The sequence below is a fragment of the Vipera berus genome (genome assembly GCF_964194415.1).
Source record: "Vipera berus genome assembly, chromosome: 13".
Lineage (NCBI taxonomy): Eukaryota > Metazoa > Chordata > Lepidosauria > Squamata > Viperidae > Vipera > Vipera berus.
Window position 1 is genome coordinate 15225201 of NC_138216.1, and position 14976 is coordinate 15240176.

A 14976-nucleotide genomic window follows, 5' to 3' on the forward strand; every position below is an offset into this window, starting at 1 on the left:
TTCTGGGAGTTGAAGTCCGCAAGTCTTAAAAGTTGCCAAGGTTGGAGACCTCTGCCTTCAAGCAAGCAAGCAGAGTTATTTTTGCCGCCTCCTTAAATTGGTCCCAGCCCCTTAAAGGGACCAACTTCATGTGTGCTTTCTCAACAGCACGGCTGCGGTTTCTTGATAGATGAGGTACAAACGGGAGGTGGATGTACTGGCAAGTTCTGGGCCCACGAACACTGGGGTCTTGAGGACCCAGCGGACGTCCTGACTTTCAGCAAGAAGATGATGACTGGAGGGTTTTTCCACAAGGAGGAATTCCGGGCGAATGCGGTAAGTTCCGTTTTGAAAGCTGTAGTATGTGCATGGTGGTCATGGTGCCATACCGGCACTTCCCGGCTTATGACCACAATTGCAACTGAGACTTCCATTGCAAAGCAACGTGGCTGGTATGAAAGTCGCACCCAATTTTAGAACTTTTTTGCTGGGATTGGTAAACAAATCACAGAGTCCTTTAGCAAATCCTGGAATTAAGGAGAAACTTCCTAACAGTGAGAACAATTAACCAGTAGAACAGCTTGCCTTCAGTAGTTATGGGTGCTCCATCACTGGAGATTTTTAAGAGAAGACTGAACAGTTTCTTGTCTGAGATAGGATAGGTTCTCCTGCTTGAGCAGGGGGCTAGACTAGAAGACCTCCAAGGTCCCTTCCAGCTCTATTCTATTCCATTCTATTCCATTCCAAGATTCTATTCCATTCCTAGATTCTATTCTGTTCTGTTCTGTTCTGTTCTTGTCATAGTTCCAATTAATGAGACAAATCAAAGAACACTGCATGATTGTTTATTCCAAAAAAGTATAATAATGAGAACGAAGCATCGGGACTCATGGATAGGTGCCAGAAACTGAATTCTCCTCCCCTTAACACATCACAGAATCTCCCTCCCTTAATTACACATCATAAATCACATTCACCAATTAGTTTAACACACAAAGTTTCACTTCCCTTCTGAAGCTCGCTCTTATCTTCTCAAAACATCCGGGTTGAATTCCTCCCGTGCTTTAGTGATTCAGAGCCAAACAGTTAAAGCAAAAGGCTGTCTCTTATATTGTCAGTGCAAAAACATGCCAATGTTTGCAGCATTGACATCCTGTTCTATTCTGTTCTATTACATTCTATTCCATTCCTTTCCTAGATTCTATTCCTTTCCTAGATTCTATTCCATTCCTAGATTCTATTCTATTCTATTCTATTCTATTCCATTCCATTCCATTCCATTCCATTCCATTCCATTCCATTCCATTCCATTCCATTCCATTCTATTCTATTCTATTCTATTCTATTCTATTCTATTCTATTCTATTCTATTCTATTCTATTCCACAATTTTCTATCCAGTTTCCCACTTTGACTCTGCATGTTGGAAGCTGGCTGGAAAAGTGGCAAATGGTGGTCACATAACTCTGGGATCATAAATACCAGAGGTCCTTGACTTACGACCACAATTGACCCAAAATTTCTCTTGTTAAGTGAGACATTTGCTCAGCAGGTTTTGGACCATTTTACGATCTTTCTTGCCACAGTTGTTAAGTGAATCACCGCAGCTGATAAGTTAGTAACTTGGTTGTTAAGTGAATTTTGCTTCCCCATGGACTTTGCTTGTCAGAAGGTTATAAAAGGGGAATCACATGACCTTGGCAAATAGCAACGGCCCTAAATATGAATCAATTGCCAAGCATCTGAATTTTGATCACACGACCACGGGAAGGCTGCAACAGTCGTAAGTGTGGAAAATGGTCATAAGTCACTTTTTCAGTGAGGTTGTAACTTTGAACAGTCACTAAACAAACTGTTAAGTGGAGGGCTGCCTGTACGTGCCGGTTGTCAAAACACCCAAATTTTAATATGTGATCGTGGGAATGTTGTGATGGTCATAAGTGTGAGGACCAGTCACGAGTCACTTTTTCAAAATGAATGGTTCTGAGTCAAGGTGTATGAATGATTGTAAGTCAAAAGAGCAAAACAGACTAATTCTTCCTTGTTTTTCCCCCCTCCTTCTTTCCTCTCCTTTGGTTTGTCCATCCTGCAGCCATATCGGATATTTAACACATGGCTTGGGGACCCTTCCAAGAATCTCCTGCTAGCAGAGGTCATTAATGTCATCAAAAGGGAGGACCTCCTGAGGAATGTCACCCATGCAGGGAAGGTCCTATTGATGGGGCTGCTGGAATTACAGGTAAAGTCACCTTAAATGACAAGTGGTGAAAGTGGTTCTTGCTGTCTGATGTGAAGTGGGAAATCTGCAATCTCAGGATGCGGTGCTGTTTTAAAAATTGCCCTTCTGTTCAATTGGGATTTACCGGTAGTTGGGATTCACAAAATAAATTTGGTTTACATTGCGGATTTGATATACATACAATATAAATTTGATATACATACAATATCCATTTGATTTATATTGTGGATTTGATATACAGGTGAAACTCGAAAAATTAGAATATCGTGCAAAAGTTCATTTATTTCAGTAATGCAACTTAAAAGGGGAAACTAGACTAATTACATGCAAAGCAAGATAGTTCAAGCCATGATTTGTCATAACTGTGATGATTATGGCTTACAGCTCATGAAAACCCCAAATCCACAATCTCAGTAAATTAGAATATTGTGAAAAGGTGCAATATTCTAGGCTCAAAGTGTCCCACTCTAATCAGCTAATTAAGCCATAACACCTGCAAAGGGTTCCTGAGCCTTTAAATGGTCTCTCAGTCTGGTTCAGTAGGAATCACAATCATGGGGAAGACTGCTGACCTGACAGTTGTGCAGAAAACCATCATTGACACCCTCCATAAGGAGGGAAAGCCTCAAAAGGTAATTGCAAAAGAAGTTGGATGTTCCCAAAGTGCTGTATCAAAGCACATTAATAAAAAGTTATGTGGAAGGGAAAAGTGTGGAAGAAAAAGGTGCACAAGCAGCAGGGATGACCGCAGCCTGGAGAGATTTGTCAGGAAAAGGCCATTCAAAAGTGTTGGGGACTTTCACAAGGAGTGGACTGAGGCTGGAGTCAGTGCATCAAGAGCCACCACACATAGACGGATCCTGGACATGGGCTTCAAATGTCATATTCCTCTTGTCAAGCCGCTCCTGAACAACAAACAACGTCAGAAGCGTCTTACCTGAGCTAAAGAAAAACAGACCTGGTCTGTTGCTTAGTGGTCCAAAGTCCTCTTTTCTGATGAGAGCAACTTTTGCATCTCATTTGGAAACCAAGGACCCAAAGTCTGGAGGAAGAATGGAGAGGCACACACTGCAAGATGCTTGAAGTCCAGTGTGAAGTTTCCACAGTCTGTGTTGATTTGGGGAGCCATGTCATCTGCTAGTGTTGGTCCACTGTGCTTCATTAAGTCCAGGGTCAACGCAGCCATCTTCCAGGAGATTTTGGAGCACTTCATTCTTCCTTCTGCAGACGAGCTTTATGAGGATGCTGACTTCATTTTCCAGCAGGACTTGGCACCTGCCCACACTGCCAAAAGCACCAAAACCTGGTTCAATGACCATGGGATTACTGTGCTTGATTGGCCAGCAAACTCGCCTGACCTGAACCCCATAGAGAATCTATGGGGCATTGCCAAGAGAAAGATGAGAGACATGACACCAAACAATGCAGAAGAGCTGAAGGCCGCTATTGAAGCATCCTGGTCTTCCATAAGACTTCAGCAGTGCCACAGGCTGATAGCTTCCATGCCATGCCACATTGAGGCAGTAATTGCTGCAAAGGGGGCCCAAACTAAGTACTGAGTACATATGCATGCTTATACTTTTCAGAGGTACGATATTGTTCTATGTACACTCCTTGTTTTATTGATTGCATGTAATATTCTAATTTTCTGAGATTGTGGATTTGGGGTTTTCATAATCATCACAATTATGACAAATCACGGCTTGAACTATCTTGCTTTGCATGTAATGAATCTATCTCATATATTAGTTTCCCCTTTTAAGTTGCATTACTGAAATAAACCCCTTCATGGATTACTGCCTTGTCGTGGCGAAGGGGCTTGCGTAATTCAATGAAGCTATGAGCTATGCCGTGCAGGGCCACCCAAGACGGACAGGTCATAGCAGAGAGTTCTGACAAAACGTGATCCACTGGAGAAGGAAATGGCAACCCACTCCAGTATCTTTGCCATGAAAACCCTATGGACAGTACCAAAAGGCAAAACGATATGACGCTGGAAGATGAGCCCCTCAGGTCGGAAGGCGTCCAATATGCTACTGGGGAAGAGCAGAGGGCTAGTACTAGTAGCGCCAGAAAGAATGAAGCGACTGGGCCAAAGCCGAAAGGACGCTCAGCTGTGGATATGTCTGGTGGTGAAAGGAAAGTCCGATGCTGTAAAGATTTTTTCTCCATAGGAACTTGGAATGTAAGATCCATGAATCAAGGCAAGCTGGACGTGGTCAAACAAGAGATGACAAGACTGAACATCGACATCTTAGGTATCAGCGAACTAAAATGGACAGGAATGGGTGAATTTAATTCAGATGACCATCAGGTATACTACTGCGGGCAAGAATCCCTCAGAAGAAATGGAGTAGCCTTCATAGTCAATAAAAGAGTAGGAAAAGCAATACTGGGATACAATCCTCAAAATGACAGAATGATCTCAGTTCGAATCCAAGGCAAACCATTCAATATCACAGTAGTCCAAGTCTATGCCCCAACCACCGGTGCTGAAGAGGATGAAATTGACCGGTTCTATGAAGCCCTACAGCACCTTATAGAACTAACACCAAAAAATGATGTCCTTATCATCATGGGGGATTGGAATGCTAAAGTAGGAAGCCAAAAGATAACCGGAATAACAGGCAAGTTTGGCCTTGGAGTACAAAATGAAGCAGGGCACAGGCTGATAGAATTTTGTCAAGAGAATACGATGGTCATAGCAAACACTCTTTTCCAACAACCCAAGAGACGGCTCTACACATGGACATCACCAGACGGTCAACACAGAAATCAGATTGACTATATGCTCTGCAGCCAAAGATGGAGAAGCTCTATACAGTCAGTAAAAACAAGACCAGGAGCTGACTGTGGCTCAGACCATGAGCTTCTTGCTGCAAAGTTTAGGCTTAAACTGAAGAAAGTAGGGAAAAGCACCAGGCCAGTCAGGTATGAATTAAATCATATCCCCGTTGAATATACAGTAGAGGTGACAAATAGATTTAAGGAACTAGATCTGATAGACAGGGTGCCTGAAGAACTATGGACAGAGGTTCGCAACATTGTACAAGAGGTAGCAACCAAAACCATCCCAAAGAAAAAGAAATGCAAGAAAGCAAAATGGCTGTCTGAGGAAGCTTTGCAAATAGCTGAGGAAAGGAGGGAAGCAAAAGGCAAGGGAGAAAAAGAAAGATACGCCCAATTGAATGCAGAATTCCAGAGAATAGCTAGAAGAGATAAGAATGCCTTCCTAAATGAACAGTGCAAAGAAATAGAAGAAAACAATAGAATAGGGAGGACCAGAGATCTTTTCAAGAAAATTGGAGAGATGAAGGGAACGTTCAATGCAAAAATGGGCATGATAAAGGACCAAAATGGCAGGGACCTAACAGAGGCAGAAGAGATTAAGAAGAGATGGCAAAATTACACAGAAGAACTATACAAGAATGAGCTTAACGTCCCTGATAATCACAATGAGGTGGTCACTGACCTCGAGCCAGACATCCTAGAATGTGAAGTGAAGTGGGCCTTAGAAAAGCTGAGCAACAACAAAGCTAGTGGAGGTGACAGTATTCCAGCTGAGCTATTCAAAATCTTAAAAGACGATGCAGTAAAAGTGCTACACTCAATTTGCCAGCAAATTTGGAAAACCCAACAGTGGCCACAGGATTGGAAAAGGTCAGTTTACATTCCAATTCCAAAGAAAGGCAGTGCCAAAGAATGTTCAAACTATCGCACCATTGCACTCATTTCTCATGCTAGTAAAGTTATGCTTAAAATCCTACAAGCTAGACTCCAGCAGTATGTGGATCGAGAACTACCAGAAGTACAGGCAGGATTTCGAAGAGGCAGAGGAACTAGAGATCAAATAGCCAACATACGCTGGATCATGGAGAAAGCTAGAGAGTTCCAGAAAAACATCTACTTCTGCTTCATTGACTATGCTAAAGCCTTTGATTGTGTGGATCACAACAAACTGTGGCAAGTTCTTAAAGAGATGGGAGTACCAGAACATCTTATTTGTCTCTTGAGAAACCTATATGCGGACCAAGAAGCAACAGTGAGAACTGGACACGGAACCACTGATTGGTTCCAAATTGGGAAAGGAGTCCGGCAAGGCTGTATACTGTCACCTTGCCTATTTAACTTATATGCAGAGCACATCATGAGAAAGGCAGGGCTAGATGAATCAAAAGTTGGAATTAAGATTGCTGGAAGAAATATCAACAACCTAAGATATGCAGATGATACCACTCTAATGGCAGAAAGTGAAGAGGAACTGAAGAGTCTCTTGTTGCGAGTGAAGAAGGAGAGTGCAAAAGTTGGGTTGAAACTAAACATTAAGAAAACCAAGATCATGGCATCCGGCCCTCTCAATTCCTGGCAAATAGATGGGGAAGAAATGGAGGTAGTGACAGATTTTATTTTCCTGGGCTCCAAGATCACTGCAGATGGGGACTGTAGCCAAGAAATTAAAAGACGCTTGCTCCTTGGAAGGAAAGCCATGGCAAATCTAGACAGCACACTAAAAAGCAGAGACATCACCCTGTCAACAAAAGTGCGTATAGTCAAGGCTATGGTCTTCCCAGTTGCAATGTATGGCAGTGAAAGTTGGACCATAAGAAAGGCTGAGTGCAAAAGAATTGAGGCCTTTGAACTCTGGTGCTGGAGAAGACTCCTGCGAGTCCCTTGGACTGCAAGGCGATCAAACCGGTCAGTCCTAGAGGAGATCAACCCTTACTGCTCTTTAGAAGGCCAGATCCTGAAGCTAAAACTCAAATACTTTGGCCACCTAATGAGGAGGAAGGACTCACTGGAGAAGAGCCTAATGCTGGGAAAGATTGAGGGCAATAGAAGAAGGGGACGACAGAGAATGAGGTGGCTGGATGGAGTCACTGAAGCAGTAGGCGTGAGCTTAAATGGACTCCAGAAGATGGCAGAGGACAGGAAAGCCTGGAGGAACATTGTCCATAGGGTCGCGATGGGTCGGACACGACTTCGCAGCTAACAACAACAACAACTGAAATAAATGAACTTTTGCACGATATTCTAATTTTTCGAGTTTCACCTGTACACAGATGACATGCAGTAGTTAGATTTTTAAAAATAATATATCCCACCCCCGCTTTTATAGCCCAGTTCTGGTAAACATAGTTTAATTGCTTTCTACATGATTTGCCATAGTGGGTATCTCAGTCTGTGATTCAGTGTATTGCAGGCTAATTATGGGTGCAAACTCTGCTATTATCTTCTACTACTTTTGCTACGAATTAACAGATTGGGACAGCTTGTTGGATGTGGAGCCACCTGGGTTTTTATACTTAAATATTAAAAGAGATGGGCAAGATTCCTTCAGTGTAGGGGGGATCTTTGATGCCCACCAATGGAGTTACTATTGGTTGGCTTCTCTGGTTAGAAAAGCCAGACTCCATAGGCTTTCTCTATTTTACACATACCTGTTGCTACAGGTGAAGCCCACAGTAAGCAGAGTGAATAGATCCAGGAATGGCTGGAGGCTGAGAATGTTAAGAAGCTATCTATATGTTATGAAAAGTCTAAAGCAATGGATGGAATCTAATCAAGGAGAGAACTAACTAGAACTAAGGGGAAATTTCCTGACAGTTAAAATGATTAATCAGTGGAGCAGCCTGCTTTCAGAAGGTGTTCAAAAAAGTGCTCCATCACTGGAGACTTTTAAGAACAGATTGAACAATCATTTGTCTGGCATGGTATAGGCCAGGTTCTCCTGCTTGAGCAGGGGGTTGGACTAGAAGATCTGTTATACTCCTGTCTGTTTGTATCCTTTGATTGCCTGAAAGAGTGCATCAGAGGGCAACCATTTTTGACTCAAGGTTATCTTTAAACTGATTGTTTAAAGGAAGTGTACAAAGAGCCTTGGTGGAGCAGTGGGCTAACGCCTCCTTAAGTAACACCAGCTGCCTGCAATTAGTGCAAGTTCACCTCCCACCAGGCTCAAGGTTGACTCAGCCTTCCATCCTTCCGAGGTAGGTAAAATGAGGACCCAGATTGTTGGGGGCAATAAGCTGACTTTGTAATAATGCCGCTTGGGAAGGGGCGAAAGCCCTAATAAGCAGGCATATACATAGAATGAAGGCTATTGCTAAGCACATTGATTTGTGATTTAAATTGTAAGCCACCCTGAGTCTTCGGAGAAGGGCGGGATATAAATGGCATTAAAAAAAAATCGAAAACCCATTATTCCGATGGAATTTAAATTCCAAGGAACCTCAGATCAAATGTATTTGCAAATTTATGGCTGTTACGGCACTGCTGTAATCTGCTGCAGTCACGTGATTGTCATTTTTTATGTTTTCTGCCAGCTGGGAAAACTAGGCACTCTTTGTAAGTCCAGCATCTAGGAATTATGTTTCCTAGATGTTTCCTTTATGTTTTTTTTGGGGGGGGGTGTTTCAGCATGCCTTGCCTGGTTTTCCAAGAAGATGACAAACTATGATTAATCTTTCCCTTTTTTGTAGAGTCGCTATCCCCATCTTATAAGCCGAGCCCGGGGACGAGGGACGTTCTGCTCCTTTGACACTCCAAATGACACAATTCGGAACAAGCTCATTGAAATAGCAAGAAACAAAGGTGAGGCATTGTGCTTTGAACCAGGGCTGAGTCTCTATATCCTATACCTGGATCTCAAAGGCTGGGGAGTATCTAAATCAGGGCTTTTCAACCTTTTCACCCATTGTACCACTCTTAGGATAAGGCACTGTCTGAGTACCACCAGTCACCCAGCAAGGTGTCAAAAACTTGACCAAAAAAAAAGGAAAAAAATGATAAAGTACAGGTAGTCCTCGACTTACAACAATTCGCTTAGTGACTGTTTGAAGTTACAACAGCACTGAAAAAAGTGACTTATGACCATTTTTCACACTTATTGTATGACTGTTGCAGCATCCCCAGGGTCATGTGATTTACATTTGTATGCTTGACAACTGATTCATACTTATGACATTCAGTGTCCCAGGGTCATGTGTTCACCTTTTGCAACTTTTTGGCAAGCAAAGTCAATGGCTGTAGGGTCGTGGCCAGCTCATCACTCAGGTTGCAGGGTGCCTGTGGGGGGGGGAAATCTGTGGGTCTCTAGTGGAGGGGGGTGGGACTGGGGTGGGTGTCTTCCTTCCCTCCCTCTCTCCCATTGTTCCTTCCTTCCTTCCTTCCTTCCTTCCTTCCTTCCTTCCTTCCTTCCTTCCTTCTTTCCTCTCACCTTTCACCCTTTCTTTTCTCTTTCCTTCTTTCCTCACCTTTCTCCCTCTTTTCCCTACTCGCTCTTCTTCCTTGCTTTCTCTCACATTTCTCTCTTCCCTTCCCTTTTCTTTCCTTCCCTTTTTCATCCATTTATTTCTTTTCCTTCCCTTCCCCATCCATGCACTTTCCTTTTCCCTCCCTCCCCATTTGGTCAGCCGGTAAAATTCTCTGACAAATCCCTCCAGTCAAGTTTAAAAAAAAGAAAAAAGGAGAGACAAGGCAGCTTTCTTAACCAGGCACCCTCCAGCGGGTGGGCGCTTGGTGTCCTCTCTCACCAAAAAGAATTGTGGGAATCGGGTGACCTGGAGGACCACCTGGTGTTGCCAGAGCTCCTTAATGTTCCCGGAAGGACGAGGGTTTTTTTCTGGGGACGTCAGGATGCCACTTTACTACCTGACAGGTAGAGACTCGGGGCTGCTCCTCTTTTTGATCCTGGCTGGGAAAAGGTGTGTGTGTGTGTGTGTGTGTGTGTGTGTGAGTGTGAGGAAAAAAGGCGGAACTCAGGTGCAGGATGCGTCTCCCCACTCCGGAGAGCCCCGCTCTCCCCAGCGCATTGCTCCCGGCCTTATTCGTAGAAGAGGAAGGCCACCTCCCGTGCTGCCTCAGGACCCTCTGCGGAAGCCAAGAGGAGTGGGAGTAAAAGCGCAGCTTTAGCCGAGGAGTTCAAGGAAAGGGCGCCTGGGAGCGCTCGGGGGTGAAGAGCCCGAGGGCTCCCCCAAGGGCATCTGGCCTGGCCCTCTGCAGTTCAGCTGTGCTACCGCGAGGCCCCATTGGGGGCGGCACGCTCTGGCTTCCCGGGCTTGGCTGGCAGAGGGCAAGCAGTGCCCGCAGGCCACCCAGTGCTCCCACCTGCGCCAACCAGGCGAGCCCAGGGAAGCGGAGCCGGGCGGCCGCCTCTCCCCACCGGGCCCGGCGCCTACCCTACCTGGCCACGAGGGAGTGGCGCCTGCCTGCCTCACCGGGCAGCTGCTGCTCCCTCCCTCCCCGCCTGCCCGCTACCCTTTGCCGGCCGCCGGGTAGAGAAGTCGGGTCGAGGCCGGGCAAAGGTCGCAGGCGCTTCTCCGCTGGGTGTGTCGGCCATCGAAACTGTGCCACCTGTGCCCCCTCTCCCCTGGCTGTCACTCTGGCTCCAGGGCTGCCCACGGACTTACCTCCTCCGCTTTGTGCCACTTCAGCTGTGCGCCCCACCGGCCTGGCCATGTCACTGACAGAGCTCTACAGGGGATCGCCAGTGAGGAGAATGGGGGAAAGGCGGCGGGCCTGGAAATGGCCCCTACTGCTCCGGAGGGCTCCCAGCATTCTGCTGGCCTCCCGGCGGCGGCTCCAGCTGGTGAAGAGAGCTGGAGTGGGGGGGGGCGGCCAGCCTGGAACTGCCCCTGACCTGACCACTCCAGGAATGGTTCTGTTCTTCAAACAGAAGAAAAGATCTGTAGCTGGTGACGGTAGAGTCCTTTGTGCTTTCTGAGTTTGGCTATTTTCTTGCAGACATTTCATTACCAAATTAGGTAACATCATTGGGCACTCATTGGGTAATGAAATATAAAAATCACAGGGACAAAGAAGCAAGCTTTTGATCTGCCTAGCAGAAGAAATAGATCTGCCTATTCCATTTCCGGCTTTCATTGAACATCTTAGGAGTGGCATCTAGTGAAAGCCGAGACGCTGGGTGGTAGAGCCTTCTAGGTTTTTTCTCCTCGTTTGTCCTGCTTATTTAAAATTCTCACAATTCATGAGAGCAGATGAAAATTTCCCCTTGTGGGTCAAATTCGGAAGCTAAGTGTCACCTGCCACTTCAGCCACAGGCAGGGCCTTTGATTTTCTAACTCAAATCTTTTCTCCATTACGCCTCCAAATCCCCAATATTTTCCTGTTCCAATAAATTCCACGCACAGGTAGTCCTTGATTTACAAGCATTCATTTAGTGACTGTTTGAAGTTACAACGTCACTGAAAAAAGTGACTTAGGACCGTTTTTCACACTTAAAACCATTGCAGCATCCCCACGGATACATATGGATGCTTGGCAATTGTTGTTTATTCATGGTTACATGTCCCAGGGTCATGTGATCACTTCCCAGGCAGTTTCCAATAAAGTCAATAGGCGAAGCCAGATTCAGGTAACGACTGCATTACTAAACTGTGGCAAGAAACGTCATAAAATGGGGCAAAACTCACAATTTTGGGCTCAATTGTGGCTGTAAGGCTGTACTTAGCTCTAGATGGTCTTCAAGAAATCTCTGGTTCCTCCACCCCACACCCAGAAGGATTGTGGGGAGGCCAGGAAAGGAAGGGAAGTGAAGGCATCAAGAGATAGAAGGTGAGTCTATCAGTAGCTCATCTCATAAATAGCAGCTCAACTCCGGTGGGGAAAATCCTGTGGCTGGGAAATTGTTCTTGCAGTTTCCAAGATTCTGTATTTGTCCCACCGTAGCTTTAAAGCATTCCTGAAATCTGATTATCTTGCTTCCATAATCTTCTCCATCTATGTGGGGCTTGCCACCTTATTCTTGGGGGTGAGGGGTGCAACCTATTCCTCCAAGCTGATACTTCCAGCATCTTAGTTGCCTTGTTTTGACTCTCAGTAGCTGTCACCTAAGCTCACTTTTGCCAAAAAGAGATTAACTAAATTAAGCAGTGGAACAGCTTGCCTTCAGTAGTTGTGGGTGCTTCATCACCGGAGGTTTTTAAGATATTGTACAGCCATTTTCCCAGAATGGTAGAGGGTCTTCTGCTTGAGCAGTGGGTTGGACTAGAAGGCCTCCAAGGTCCCTTCCAACTCTGTTATGATTGATTTCTTATTTAATTAGCTGCTTATAACATAACGCCCTGCCAGTATCTAGATCTTGGGATCAAAAGCCTTCATTATGTCCTGTGTGATTAAAGAGAGCTGAATCTGCAACTTCCTTCTTTTTTCTCTACCCTCAGGTGTGGTATTAGGCGGCAGTGGGAACCGATCAGTCCGTTTCCGACCCACTCTAGTCTTCCGAGACCACCACGCACATCTTTTCCTGAACATCTTCAGCGATATTCTGGCAGACTTCAAGTAGCCGAATCCTACCTTGCACTGAGAGAAGCCAAATATCTTCCCAGAATCGAAGAATAGTTTATTTAAGATCATAAATATATATGTATATACATATTATATATTCACTAATAGGAAAGTTGGAATTCATAAAGTGCTTCTTTTTTAATATTGGTTTGATCATGCTCAATCTTCAGCACAAACTGCTTCTGACTAAAAAAATCTGGACATGCCTTTGATGTCCCCAGCCATTTCCTTTGACCTAGCAAAAGCTAAATGATTGGTTTCGGGTTTCAAAGTTTGACCTGGAATTTGAATTCCTGGGTATGTTTTCTTGCAACGGGTTTCTAGCGCTCAAGTCTGTTGAGGCCTTGGAAAATGCACTTCTACTGCCATGGATCCAGACCACTGTTGATAGAGATGATGGTGCACTTCCAAGGAGAAAGCAACAGTTGGACCCACCCATGTCCGTCTCTGGAATCCCTTTGCCCAGCTTCGTCTCTCCTGAAGAATACATTGAAACTCAAAATGCAAAATCCCTCCAAGTCACATGTCTGCTAATATCAGACTATTATTTCACTGCCCTTGAGGGTCTACAGGCTTCTCCAAAAGGTGATTATGGATCTTGGAAGAGTCACAGCATCTTTTCCAAGTCTTGATTCTTATCTCTTTTTTTTTTTTTGCCTAAATGGATTGGGGACTTTCCAGTTGCCAACTTCCTTCCCTGCTTTGTTGCTTGTAAACCTATCACTGGCATTGCTTTTATTTTACATTTTTCAGCCATCTTCGCTTGGACATGCTGATGGCACTTCCTTTGGTGACAAAACAGGGTTTTTTAAAAAAAATCAGAAGACTAACCCCAAGTGCTGGAAGGACTCTTTGACAGAAACAGGGTAGAATTTTTGCAATTGTGGGGGTCAAAGGAACCAGCAAAATGAGTAAACCCACCACCTACTACAGCTGTAGTACATTGTTTGGGGCTCCATAATGGCACCCAGTCCTCCCCAACCAAGACTGCAGCCTCCAGAACCCTGAAAGCTGTGGTTTTACTGCATTTTTTTAATACAGCAGAAGGGGAATTTGCATTGGGGAATGATTGTATGAATTCTAGTGTAGTTTTAATTCAATTTGGCTTAGCTTCTGTTCTAGCTTTGTATTTCACTTGACGCAGAATCCAAAGCTCACACATGGTCCTTGTGAGCAGTGCTGCCTCCTTCCTACCCTCCATGAGCTTTTGGAGGGAATTATCCCAGTCAGGTTGCAAAATGAGGGCATTTATACCCTTGGCAATCTGTGATTTGGCCCCAATGTTTGCTGTTTCTGCAGCCCTCCCATTCATGAACTGAGATCAGTTTTGTCCAATTTTTGAAGTAGTTTATGAAGAAGTTGCTTATGAGGGAAAAGTTTATAAGTCTGAGTTTTGAAGTCTTTCCAACAGGAAACCTGCCTCTTGAAGGGATTGGAATTGAAGCAGACATCTTCTCTTCCTGTTCCAAACGAAGCCCTCATGAAAATATTTCTACCATTTCAAACTTTCTCCTGTGCTTTTTAACAAGAATCCCAACCTGCAAGATAGTTTATGAAGAGGTGGGTGTGTGGATAGTAAAAAAAAAGTATTGTGATACACTTCAAGTGACCTGGCTATCCTCGACTTATGACAACTGAGCCCCAAATTTCTGTTGGTAAACAAGACAGTTAAGTGAATTTTGCCCTACTTTATGTCCTTTCTTGCCACAGTTAAGTTGGTAACTTAATGGCAGTTCTTAAGTTAGTAGTAACACGATTGTTAAGAGCATCTGGCTTCCACATTGACTTTGCTTGTCAGAAGGTCGCTAAAGGGGATCATGTGACCCCATCATAAATTCAGGCCAATTGCCAAATGTCTGAATTTTGATCATGTGACCATGGGGATGCTGCACCCTCTGCAAATGTCATTGGGGCAGAATATCTCCCCCTTCCCTACTTCTGTCTTCTCAGGACAAACTCAGAAATAGGATGGGAAGTCTGATGTCCTTTGGGAATATAGATGAGAAGAGGACAAAAGACCGGAAGCTAACAATATTAAATCTCTCCAATCCCTCATCCCCACCAATAACAACTCTGAAGGCCAAGAGGCTGTCGCCCGTTTGTAGCAATAGTAGTTGGAGAATGCCAACTCCCCCCCCCCCAAAAAAAAACTGGCAAGGGGCCACTTGGGGTTCAAAAGACTACAGAAGTTCAGGTTTCATTCTTGTAAGAGCTGGATCTAGTGAGACAGAAATGAGCAATTCTCAGGCTGGACAAACCTAGAGCAGATATGTCCCCTTGAGGCTGCAAAGAAAATAACCAAATTTCCACAGTGTTGGAAAGGGACTAGAATTTAATCTATGTAAAGTAAGGGATACGGAGAAATAATTGACTTTTTGTCTTCTGCAGTAGGCAAATCTTCTACATATATATGGCTTCTTTCTTGTCTACAATAAAATAACTAATTTAGCTGTG

The 14976-nt window shown here is 44.5% G+C and overlaps 1 protein-coding gene across 1 annotated transcript in view; it reads left to right on the forward strand.

The window, feature by feature from the left end:
• ABAT (4-aminobutyrate aminotransferase) overlaps positions 1–14976 on the forward strand; it is a 76060-nt gene extending 61084 nt beyond the window's left edge. The window contains exons 13-16 of the mRNA XM_081338562.1: positions 148–315; positions 2071–2217; positions 8697–8808; positions 12399–14976. Of these exons, the coding sequence (XP_081194688.1) occupies positions 148–315; positions 2071–2217; positions 8697–8808; positions 12399–12520 (549 nt within the window). The 3' untranslated portion in view covers positions 12521–14976. The remainder of the gene's footprint in view (positions 1–147; positions 316–2070; positions 2218–8696; positions 8809–12398) is intronic.